The sequence below is a fragment of the Populus nigra genome, chromosome 5, assembly GCF_951802175.1.
Source record: "Populus nigra chromosome 5, ddPopNigr1.1, whole genome shotgun sequence".
In the NCBI taxonomy this organism is placed as follows: domain Eukaryota; kingdom Viridiplantae; phylum Streptophyta; class Magnoliopsida; order Malpighiales; family Salicaceae; genus Populus; species Populus nigra.
Genome location: NC_084856.1, coordinates 9,268,636 through 9,280,092, shown reverse-complemented (window position 1 = coordinate 9,280,092; position 11,457 = coordinate 9,268,636). Strand labels below are relative to the sequence as shown.

Below are 11,457 nucleotides of genomic sequence, written 5' to 3'. Positions count from 1 at the left end.
GAAATTTTTTTATTAAATTCAAATTTTAAATTAAATATTACAGACAGAATCACCAACAAAATGATTAAAAATATTAATATTTAATTATCCATCGGTAAACGCCCCAATAAAAAGCCTAGAATCTCTAATTTCACAACAGACCCATCTCCTTTCTTCTTTTTCTTCTCTTCTCTCCTCAACTCCTTCTCTTCTTCTCCATGCTCAGGTATGCCTTCTTTTTCTTCTCTTCTCTTCTCAATTCCTTCTCTTCTTCTCCATGCTCAGGTATGTCTTCTTCTCCTTTTTTATTTTTTCTTTTCAGTTTTTTTTTAATTACTATACTTTACGAATTTTTTTTTCTGTTCTTAGCTTCACTTGCAACTACATTAAGGTTAAAAAAAATTCTTTTTTTTTCTTGTTTTTTCACTATATTTATTTTTTATTTTTTTGTTCTTAATAATTGTATGAATGTTGTTGTAGGATTTTTTTTTCATATGAGATCAATTTTTAGTTGATTTATTTATAGGATTTTTAAATTTTTTTCATATGAATTTTTTTAGTTGAATTTATTTTTCATGTTATTTATTTGTTGCAAATTTTTTTGAGTTGATTTTCTTTTTTTTTTCCAAGCATTTTGAGTATTATAGAGTGTTGATTAATATTAATTTAATTATTTTATAGTTTTGTAAAATATATGTTTTTTAAAACATTTTTAAATAATTACCGATAGAATTACATACGGTTTGTTTCCGAAGAAATTACCGATGGAATGAAATTTTTTTTGCTCACTTTTTCCGTCAGTAAATCCATCGGTAATAATTTTTTAATTACCGACGGACAACAAATTACCGATGAAAGATTCATCGATGAAGACTTTTCGTCGGTGATTTCATCGGTAATTTTTTTACCAACAGAATGGTGGTGCAAATACCGACAGAAAATTCCGTCAGTATATCTAAAGATTTTGATAGTGTTAAACAAAAAAAAAAACAGATTTAATTTCAATGACAAACACCTTAATTAATAATAAAACAAAAACCCTTTAACAAACAAAGATAAAGAGGAATATATATTTAAAAAAGAATTGAGAATGGATTTATTTACCGGCAATAGCCAGTAAATTGTTGAGGGTAAAAGAAAGAGAAAATGGAAAGTAAATTAAAGGCTTTCGAGTAAGACACCTATTTTCTGCAGGCCGGTGTATTGATGGCCACACTCTCCCTTAACCTCTTATCTTCTCTTCTTATGATCTTAAAAAAGAAAAAGAAAAAGAAAAAGAAAAAGAAAAATTCTATTATTATTATTATTATTTTATCATATAAATGCAAGCTTTTATCACCGTTTTATTTCACTTGGTTATTATAGTGGGTGGGGGGATCTGCTCACAAAAAGAACCGGCCTTGCCATGTAGGTCTTCTCTATCAACAACAAAAAAAAAAGAAGAAGAAAAGAAACCACCATAGGGTAGACCGAGAGAAAAAGAACGGGAAAAAAAGCTTAGAGAGAGTGGGGAAAAAAAATGGAGTTTGATGAGCACGAAGACCAAGAAGAAGAAATGACGGGGATGGCGGTGATGCCACCGGGTTATGACTCAATTAGCAACTCAGCTACTGCTCGGTCAAAAATGGGTCCTACAGGTGGCGGAGGAGAAGGTGCTTCAACAACAGCAGCAAACACAAACACAAGAAAATCTTCAATCAGATACAGAGAGTGTCAAAAAAACCATGCTGTGGGAATCGGTGGACACGCACTTGATGGTTGTGGCGAATTCATGGCCGCAGGTGAAGAAGGTACTTTGGATGCACTTAAATGTGCTGCGTGTAATTGCCACCGTAATTTCCACCGCAAAGAGACTGATAGTGGAGGTGGAGGAGAAGTAATATTATACCATGGCCATCACCACCAGCAACAACCACAATTCTCTCCTTATTATCGTGCTCCACCACCGGCTGGGTACCTTCATCACTTGACACCAACTCCGCAGCCAAGGCCTTTAGCCTTGCCGGCTGCGTCTGGTGGTGGGTATAGTAGGGAAGAGGAGGATGTGTCTAATCCGAGCAGTAGCGGTGGTGGAGGAGGAGCAGGCGGTAATAGTTCGAAGAAGAGGTTTAGGACAAAGTTTTCGCAGGAGCAGAAAGAAAAGATGTTGGCTTTCGCGGAGAGGCTTGGTTGGAGAATCCAGAAACATGATGAGGCTGCTGTGGAGCAGTTTTGTGCGGAGAATGGTGTGAAGCGGCATGTGCTCAAGGTCTGGATGCATAATAACAAGCACACTATTGGTAAGAAACCCTAAAAATCTCTTAGGAACATAAAAGACCAACATTTGTTATCTCATCATCATCATCATCACCATCATCTTCTTCTTCTTCCAGAAATTGGTGACTAGCTACTTATTGGTGCCATGGAGATAGAGAGTAGACACCAGTAGTGCAATCTGGAAAGGGAATCTCGGAAAGTTGGGATGTCAATTTAACTAGGGTTCTTAGCTAGTGGCTTTTTTTTTTCTTTGCTTTTGTTTAGTTTCTTCTCTCTGTCACTGTAGGATTAATGGTGATCATCATCATGACTGTTATTCTGAATACGTTGTTGATGATGGGCCATTGCTCAAATCATCAGCATCTTCTAACCGTAGTTTCTTTCTTTAATTTTTAAGCTTAATTATGAGAAACCTAGCTAGTTAGTTTAATTTAAATGGCTAGCTCTTTTCCTTGAATTTTGATTTTCTACATGTAAATTAATGTTATGGGACCTGCAAAAAAGCTCTGCAAAACACCCTCAATGCCTTTAGAATTCACTCAACATTTTTGATATTTCAAGTCAGTTGTCTAATTCACGAGTCACATGAGCAAAGGCAAAAACTGATGGGTTAATTTGTAAGTTGGTATCATGTGACGATGATGATTTTCTAGGACCGAGAGAATTCCTAGTTGAATCAAAACGTGGTTAGCATGCAAAGCTGCAATTTTTTGTCCCTTCACAACTGTCAGCTTCTCCTTCTTTCTCTCTAGCTCACCACCGCTTAAGCTTTAATCATCCCTCCCCCTCTCTCCCTCACATTAATTTGCGTTTTCACTCGAGCTGATCATCATGAATAAAGCTCAAAACCCACCGAAAAAGGGCTGTGGACAACTGTGCTAACAAGAGAGGTGGAACCCTAACAGAGAGGGTTGTTGTGAATCGTATGTCATCGTACTTGATCTCTACTCTAATGTTGATACAAAAACTGTGTTCATTTCCCTCATGTACCTTCCTCATTCCTCGTCCTCCATTAATTGCTTTCTCGCTTTCTCTTGCCTACATTGTTTACAAACTTTGTATCTATATATATATATAGTTCTTTATTTCTTTTTTTTCAAAGATATATAGGTAGAACATGAGTGAGTATTCTTCTTTAACATTTGTTCTGTGCCTTGTTTTAATTCTTTCAGGCTTCTTCTGCTTCCTCTTATCTTTTTTCCCCTCAGAAGTACTTGGTAAAAGTAAAGCAATTAAAGTTGGAAAGTGGTTGCTTATTAACATTGCATCACTGTAGCAAAGTCTTTTCCAGTTATATTTTCAGACCTTGTGGTTGCCGTTTACTCATGAACATGGAAGGAAGTCCCAGAATAACTTTTAAAAGGAGGCTTGGTTTCTTTAATTTTAATCATATATTTCACTTTAAGTATAACCTATAATCAATGTTAGTTTAGTTTCTTGAATTTGATCAATTACAGCTGACAAAATCCCAAGCTTACTTACTCATAGTTAAATATGTAGTAAAATAATTCATTCAAACTCTTTGTTTTTTGGTCTCATAATTTTGGGTTATACTGATGAAACGATCAATTAGAGACAAAAGAATTAATTTATCTTAGAGAGCAAGGAATGACACTAAATAATTGCTTTGAGAACTGAGAGGCTTGCTGACTGATTTTTTCATAAAAAAGAACTCAATGCAATGCATGAAGAAGCCTAAATAATAATGTATAAGGAGTGAGAAGTGGGAAATGGAAACTCGATCGGGCATGTTAATTACTCATATAGACATGTAGATGTTGGAGAAAGGCAAGTAATGAATCGAGAGGCTACTAGGGCATTTGAAGCTGTCGGAAAAATGATCTCATGTTGTTATGTTGCTTGCTTTTTATTCTGTTCCGTTGAGGGACATGTGGGCTCTGTCGTCCCAGAAAAGAAAAGAGAGAACGGAACAATAATAAATGGGGACTGACATTACAGCTAATATGTCTGTGTTATATTTTGGTGGTTGTCTCTAACTTCTAACCAGTGGTGAGCACCAAAGCTCGATCTTGTCATTGGATGGCAACATCTCTGAAACTCATCTTCTGTCATCCACGTATATATATATATATATATATATATATATATATATATAGATATATATATATATATTATACGTGCTAACAGTAAAAACTAACAACTACTCAAATGCCTTCCTTAACTAGGGTAACTATTATGTGTTAAACTCAAATGCCTGAGTGCTTTTCATGTTTCTCAGAAACAAAAACGTGAATTATTTCCCTCTACCAGCACCCAAGATTCTTAAAGAATGCGATTTTACACCAGTACATTATGTATTGACAAAGCAAAATGCCAGAAACTTGTATGGATGTAGGGTATGGCTGGGGAAAAGTAAAATCCCATAGTTGCAGGTCAGGGCTATTTTGGATGCCAAGGACTAAAGATACATCGCAATCAACTCTTTCTTTATACGGGCTGACAGGTTCAGATGCCTCCTCCGTGACCACCAACATCTCTTGTTCCACGTATAAAATGATGATTTAATCTAGCTTTTCCCAGTCCCTTTACCATATAAGTGGGAAGGAAAAAGAACCGAATAATCTTTTGTAATTACTAATTACATAGTTTTCATCAAATTAAATTAATCAGCCACCAGACCTTGTAATACGTACTGGTGCTCACTCATACGTGGGATGACGTGATGAGCTTGAATACTTGACAGAAGGTGAATCTCTAAAATCAAAACAGTATCATTGAATACGCTGTAATTATACTCGTGAAAGGGTGTTCTTTGTATTTAAATTAAATTCCTTTTTTGAGAATCCCTTCTGTTTAGGCCCTAAGTTCTCCAGAAGTAAAATACCAGCAATAAATCGAAGTCGGCAAAGCAACAAATGCAGAAATGATGTTCAGTTATGTTCAAACAATGGGCCATGCTATTGATGAATTTTAAGTCTTATCTGCCATTAATCGTGTTATGTTTCCCTCTTTTCAGCTTGCCAGTGGGACTCAGACAGGAAGCTGTCTGTCCTGACCGCTGCTCAAATTTCAGGATGGGTTGTCTATCAGGACCCTACATGGGATTCCGGCACGTATTTGGGCCTTGCCGAATCTTGAGCTTATCAGGTTATCGCATTGCCATTTATCTACCCGGTAGGGTTGGGCCTGACTATCCTCTATATTAGCACGCCTTGGCCAGGCTTTGCTACGGAACTTTAGAGAAACCTATCTCATTTTTATTTTTTTTGAAAAAAATATTCTTACCATTTTATAGTTTGGTTTTTCTTAACTTTGCAAATAAGTTTTCCAAAATTACAATTAGTAGCCCGGATGAAGGCAGATTTTAAAAAATCAATAAAATAATAATAATGCAACCTTCTGTTCTCTCTTATGCTCTCTTTTTCAAACACAAATTTGCCTTCTCTGTTACCTTCTATTTTCATGTTTAATTGGTGCCATCCATTTCTCGTTTGTAACTCAACCAAAAAAGACATGTTTTAATTTTTTTCTTCAATCAAGATTTTAAAATTTGTTAGTGCATTTTATTCTTGTTAAATCATTAAAATATAGGTTTTGTTTCCTCGATTTAATAAAAAAAAATCACTAGTCTAAAATTGAAAATGCGAATCTTGAAGGTATAATAATCTTAAGCGATTAGATTTTAGTAAATATTTTATGTTTAATGGATAAATTTCATACTCCCAAACACATTTTGAATACTGGGAAAGTTATATGAATTTTTATGAAAAACTCCCACATCTAAAATCTAGGTTGCTATTCACATAATTCTAATTTTGTAATTACTGGTAAATTAAGATATATATTTTTTTTGTAATAATTTTTCAATTAGTGTGTAACCTTTTTGTAACTTCTATCAACCATGTAAGAAAAAATGCCAGATATATCTACGTGTCATAGGAGTTCATCATACATTGAAAAAAATCAGGACTTTGAATATATATTTTATATACACATGCTAATCATATACAAGCAAGTTTTTGATGTAAACTTGCATGACTTTCATATAAGGGATGGTAAAGGCAATAAAATATTTGACGATGCCTCAACCTTATAGGTATTTAGTATGCATGAAAGTGAAGAAGAGATGCATCTATATGTTGATATTGATCTAGTTGTTGATCCTTTAATGATAAAAGTGTTAAGGCGTTGTTAGGTAATCCTAAAAATGTCAGGTCATCTTGAACGAGATATTGTACTACATACAATGATGAAGTTAAAAACATGCTACTATTGTTTTATGATTTCAGCCCTGATAAGGATGAAATGGGTACTAAAATGGATGATGATATTGGTTTTGGTGGTGATACTAGTATAATATGGATGTTGAAAAGGGTGTTGATGTTGTATGTCCTGGTATTGGTCCTAATATGAGTGCTAAAATGGGTTCTAAAATGGGTGTTAATAATGATGTTAGTGCTGATGCAAGGTTGAAATGGATTCTAATGATAGTGGTGATGGTGATGGTGATGATGAAGATGAAGTAGACGATGATTATATCCATTTCATTAAGGAATGATTTGAATTTTATGATGTAGCTGAAGATGAGTGGGTTAATAATTTACAAGCTGATTTTTCTACCAGTCAAACATTGAATTATGCCTTCGATTCTAATAATGAATGGAAGATTAGTAGTGATAAAGATGATGTTGATGTAGAAGTCAGTGAACAATTTGATAGCAGTGGTGAGAAGGAGTAGGAGAAAAGTGGCAAGGGGAGCGAAAAAAAAAGAAAAAGAATATGAATCCAACTACTAGTTTTAAATATAAGAGATTTTAAAGTTATAGATGATGGATAAATTTTTTTTGAAGAATGTTAAATTTTTAGTAATATAATGCACTTCAGAGATGTTTTGCATGAGTATGAGGTTAAGCATGAATATATATATATATATATATATATATATATATATATATATATATATAAGAAATGTAAGGTTGTTGTTATATGTACGGGTGATGATTGTGATTGATGGATTTATGGTTTCTCCGTTCTTGATAGTCAGACATTTATAATTAAATCTTTGAAAGACAAACACACTTACATTTGGCTTATAAGTATAAAAGTTGCAAATTCAATATGGATAGAAAAAAAATTGCTACCAATATTTAATGTTAACCCAAATATCTCCAGTGAAGCAAATTAGATGATTTTGGATGATTAATTTGGTATTAAGCCATACCAAATACAGTTATAGAGAGCCAAGATAAAGGTTAAAGAGTTTATGGAATAGAGTCACAATGAGTCTTTTAAAAGTATCCTTATATATATTCAGTTATTGAATCAATATAATATGGTTCTGATGTATATTTATGGTTTAACCCTCATTATAATAGAGGTGTGCGTTTACTATGAAAGCTTTAACACGTATATGTTTGTTTAAAAACGATGAAGAAGACTTTGTTTTTAAAAGTAAGCCTTTCATTGGAATTGATGGATTCCATCTCAAGGGTTCATATAAAGATTTATTATTATCAACAATGGGTTTGGATGGAAATAATGGATTGTTTCTTGTTGCTTATGTTGTTGTTGAGTGTAAAAATAATGAAACATGGTGTTGTTCCTTATATGTTTTATATGGATCTGTAAAGGATGGAATACATTAGAGGCCATTCTGCATAATGTCTAACAAGCAAAATCTAAATTTAAATTAAAAGTTATAATTTTTCTTTTCTTTTTTAAACTAGCATTTATTTTGGAAGTGTCTTTTCTTTAACCATTATTAATTTACTTCTTAGAGTCTACTTGAAGTTGTTGTTGAGGCATTCCCAGAGGCAACATATAGGCATTGTTCAAGACATATTTATGCTAATTTGAATAAGAAAAGCTTTTATAGTTTAGAATTGAAAATGAAATCTTATGGTGCATCAAAAGCTTATATGAATCTCAATTACAATAATTATATGAAAGACATTAGGTATGCAGACATTAAAGTTGTTAATTGGTTGAAGAACATCCCTATTAAGACTTAGACAAGGCACATGTTTGATCTTGGAGTTAAAGTTGATAATGTGATTGATAACTTGGCCAAGTCATTCAATAACTAGGTTGGAGAATTCAAGAGCATGTCAATTATATTACTAAAGAAGACTAGATTGAAATTTATGGCTAGGTTTCATGACAGATTTTTTTAGTCTAAAAATTAGACAATAAAGACCAATCCTCATATCAAGAGAACATTATATATATGTGTGCGCGCGCACGCATATATGTGTTGAAAAGGGAAGGAACATGAGAATAATTGTAGCTAGTTTTAAATAATTAAAGGCCATACAAGGCTTTGTGTTGATTTGGTAAAATAAAAGTATTCTTATAGAGAATGGGTAATTACTAGGGGTGATCATTTTTTGTTCGGTTTTTATATAAAAAAAAAGTAACCAAATCAAATTTTTTTATTTAAAAAAACCGAAACCGGTTCAAACCGACCGGTTTCAAATCGATTCAGTTTTTCTGGACAAAAACCGGTTCAAACTGGTTTGGCTCGATTTTTTCCAGTTTGGCTCAATTTTTTCGGTTTTGGCTTGGATTTTTTCCGGTTTGGCTCGGGTTTTTTTCTAGTTTTTTTGTTTGAGTTCGGTTCGATTCAGTTTTTCGGTTTCAGGCTTATAAAATCGAATCGAACTGGTTGATTTTTTTAAAATTTTAATTGGTTTGTTTTCACATTTTGTTTTTTTCATTTATTTTTTTCCGGTTTTCTCGGTTTAATCGGTTTTTTAGTTTTTTTATCACCCCTAGTAATTACTAGAATTTCATGCTTACATGTGGTCCCTTGTGTTAGTGGTCCCTTGTGTTAATCATAAAATAATTAAGTGAAAAGATCTATATAATGATTATTATAGTGTGAATACATTTAGAAATGTATTTTTAAGGTGGTACACCTATTATCAAAAGTTGATTTTGATATTAAAAAAGATGTAGTTGTTCTACCTTTAGAACTCAAAAGTAGTGTAGGTATATCTAGAAAGAATATATAAAGGGAAGAAGAGAAGATTAACCTAACATTTGCAATAAATATGGATATAATTCCAAGACATGCCAACAAGATAATGCTGAGCAAATTGTTAGTGGTAATGTTAGTATAGTATCCACAACTGTAAAAGGATACAATAGTGTTGGGCCGGGTCTCGTAGTTTTGGCAGAGGCTTTAAAGGATCAGGCACTATTAGAAGAAGGTTTAGTGTTGTTGACAGAGGCTCAAACAAAGACTCAATAGTTTTCAGATGTGGCAAATGTGATATTGGTACATTCTCCTCTCAACATCCAACCTAAACACAAGTGATTCTTATAAACATGCTAGCTAGTTTTATAGATTTAATGAAACAATTTATATTTAATAGTCAATATTATTTGAAATATGCATGTTTATGCTACTAGAGCTAGTTCTCAATGATTTACACAAATAAGCTATCATGGTTGAAGACGTATTAAAGACCAGTTAGTATTGAATGTTAAATTTATGTTATTGATATGAATGAATGTCATATTTTGGCTATTATTTTTATTATGTTAAGTACCATGACATGTTGAAATATTTATGGATGTTTGTGTGTGAATTTTTGTTATTTGCAGACTTATTATTGTGTGCATACTTGCTACTAGTATGCTTTTGATACAATTGATATTAATTTGAATGTATTTTGAATATATTAGGGAACAATTGACTCTATTTCATTTTTTTAATTCAAATAATATAGTTGTTATAAACAATAACATTGCACATGCTAAATTAGCAACTACCAATAACTTTATACACTTTTTAAACAAGCTTTCATATTGTGAAATTTTTTTTTATCCATACATAATTCATCTTTTATATTTTTCACTTCATCTATCATTCACTCAACATCATTTGCATCTTATTTTTCTCTCGTAGATGATTCAATTTCATTTATAGATTTACACCGATCAATACATATATTTTCACATGATTTTTGATCATATCTATAAAATAGCTTGTTCTTACCAACTTATATTTATGATATTTTGACCGTATTTTTTTTCCCATATTTTATGCACTTTTTATTCTTGAAAGTAATGTCCAAGTTATTGCATCTTCGTATGCTATTAGAACTTGATGTTGATGATGTCATTTTTCAAGTTAAGTTTGTGTTGTGGTTAAGTGAATTGTGGAATTTTAAAAGGTTTATTTGATAGAATTATAGTGAAAATAGAAAAGAAAATACCATTAATTAGTTATGATGACAATTGTTTATGTTGATTTGATGGAATTACAATGAAAATTAAAAAAGGATATATTGGAGATGATGACGGGAAAGTTATTGGATTTTTTGTTCGGTAAAACATGCTTAAATATGGTTGGAAATTATTGCTAAAAATTGAAACTTATGGAATTTTTGTAATTATTTAAACAATGAGTAACGACTCTTTTCAATAAAAACAAAGCAATGACTCTTTTTCAAAAAAAAAAAGAAGAACAACAACCCAATAATTCTTTGATGATGTTTTTGTTAATTTAAAATTTAGAGGCTTTTTGATCATTATCTCAAATATATTGTCCATCTTATAAATAAATAAATATTTTGTTGATTTTTTTTCTAGCATTAATTTTAAAAAATGTAAAGTATTACTCACCTTCAAAGTTAAGATTATAAAGTGTGATATTTAAAAATTTAATTGTAAAATAAAAAATAAAAACTCAAACCATAAAATAGGCAAAATAATTTATTATTTTAAATTCTTGACTCGTAAAATAGTATTAGAAAACGGTCGAGTTAGATGCGCTACAGAGTCTCAAAGTCACTTCACAGTTCACATCGAACACGCTGCCTCGATTTGCAAATAAATATATTAGATGGAATGGGCTTGACAAATTCAAAGCTGAAATCTGAATAACAAATAGACCCAAGACACGCGGATCCAAAATACCCTCCTCCCTTGAGAAAGGTGCGGGATCATAATTGTAAAAACGATAGTGACACACACTAATGTTCGAGATATCCACTGCTACCAGGTGGCTGCTGTTAGAAACCATTATCGGCTTGCTGTAGAGCCATTAACTAAAGGAATTCACAGCCTTCTCTTCGACTTTGAACTGAAAAAACCGAGGCAATCCTCTCATTCCAATTCAAAGTTTAAGCAGAAGGGAAGGAAGAAACGCGCTGTTCATAACGAACCTCGGAGCACTTGGCTAGGGTATGGAAATAAAGACTAACAGAAAAACAGAGGTCATCTTCAAGACAGAAAAATGAAAAAGAAGAGTAA

The 11,457-nt window shown here is 32.4% G+C and overlaps 1 protein-coding gene across 1 annotated transcript; it reads left to right on the top strand.

The window, feature by feature from the left end:
* Positions 1-1,321: 1,321 nt before the first annotated feature.
* LOC133694054 (zinc-finger homeodomain protein 2-like) lies at positions 1,322-2,692 on the top strand. Its single transcript, XM_062115474.1, has 2 exons — positions 1,322-2,258; positions 2,352-2,692. The coding sequence occupies exons 1-2, from the start codon at positions 1,499-1,501 to the stop codon at positions 2,363-2,365; spliced, it is 774 nt and encodes a 257-aa protein (XP_061971458.1). The 5' UTR covers positions 1,322-1,498; the 3' UTR covers positions 2,366-2,692.
* The last annotated feature ends 8,765 nt before the right edge of the window (positions 2,693-11,457 follow it).

What these genes read in the sequence shown, in the direction of transcription:
- LOC133694054 (XM_062115474.1), top strand. Translation starts at nt 1,499, where the DNA reads ATGGAGTTTGATGAGCACGAAGACCAAGAAGAAGAAATGACGGGGATG.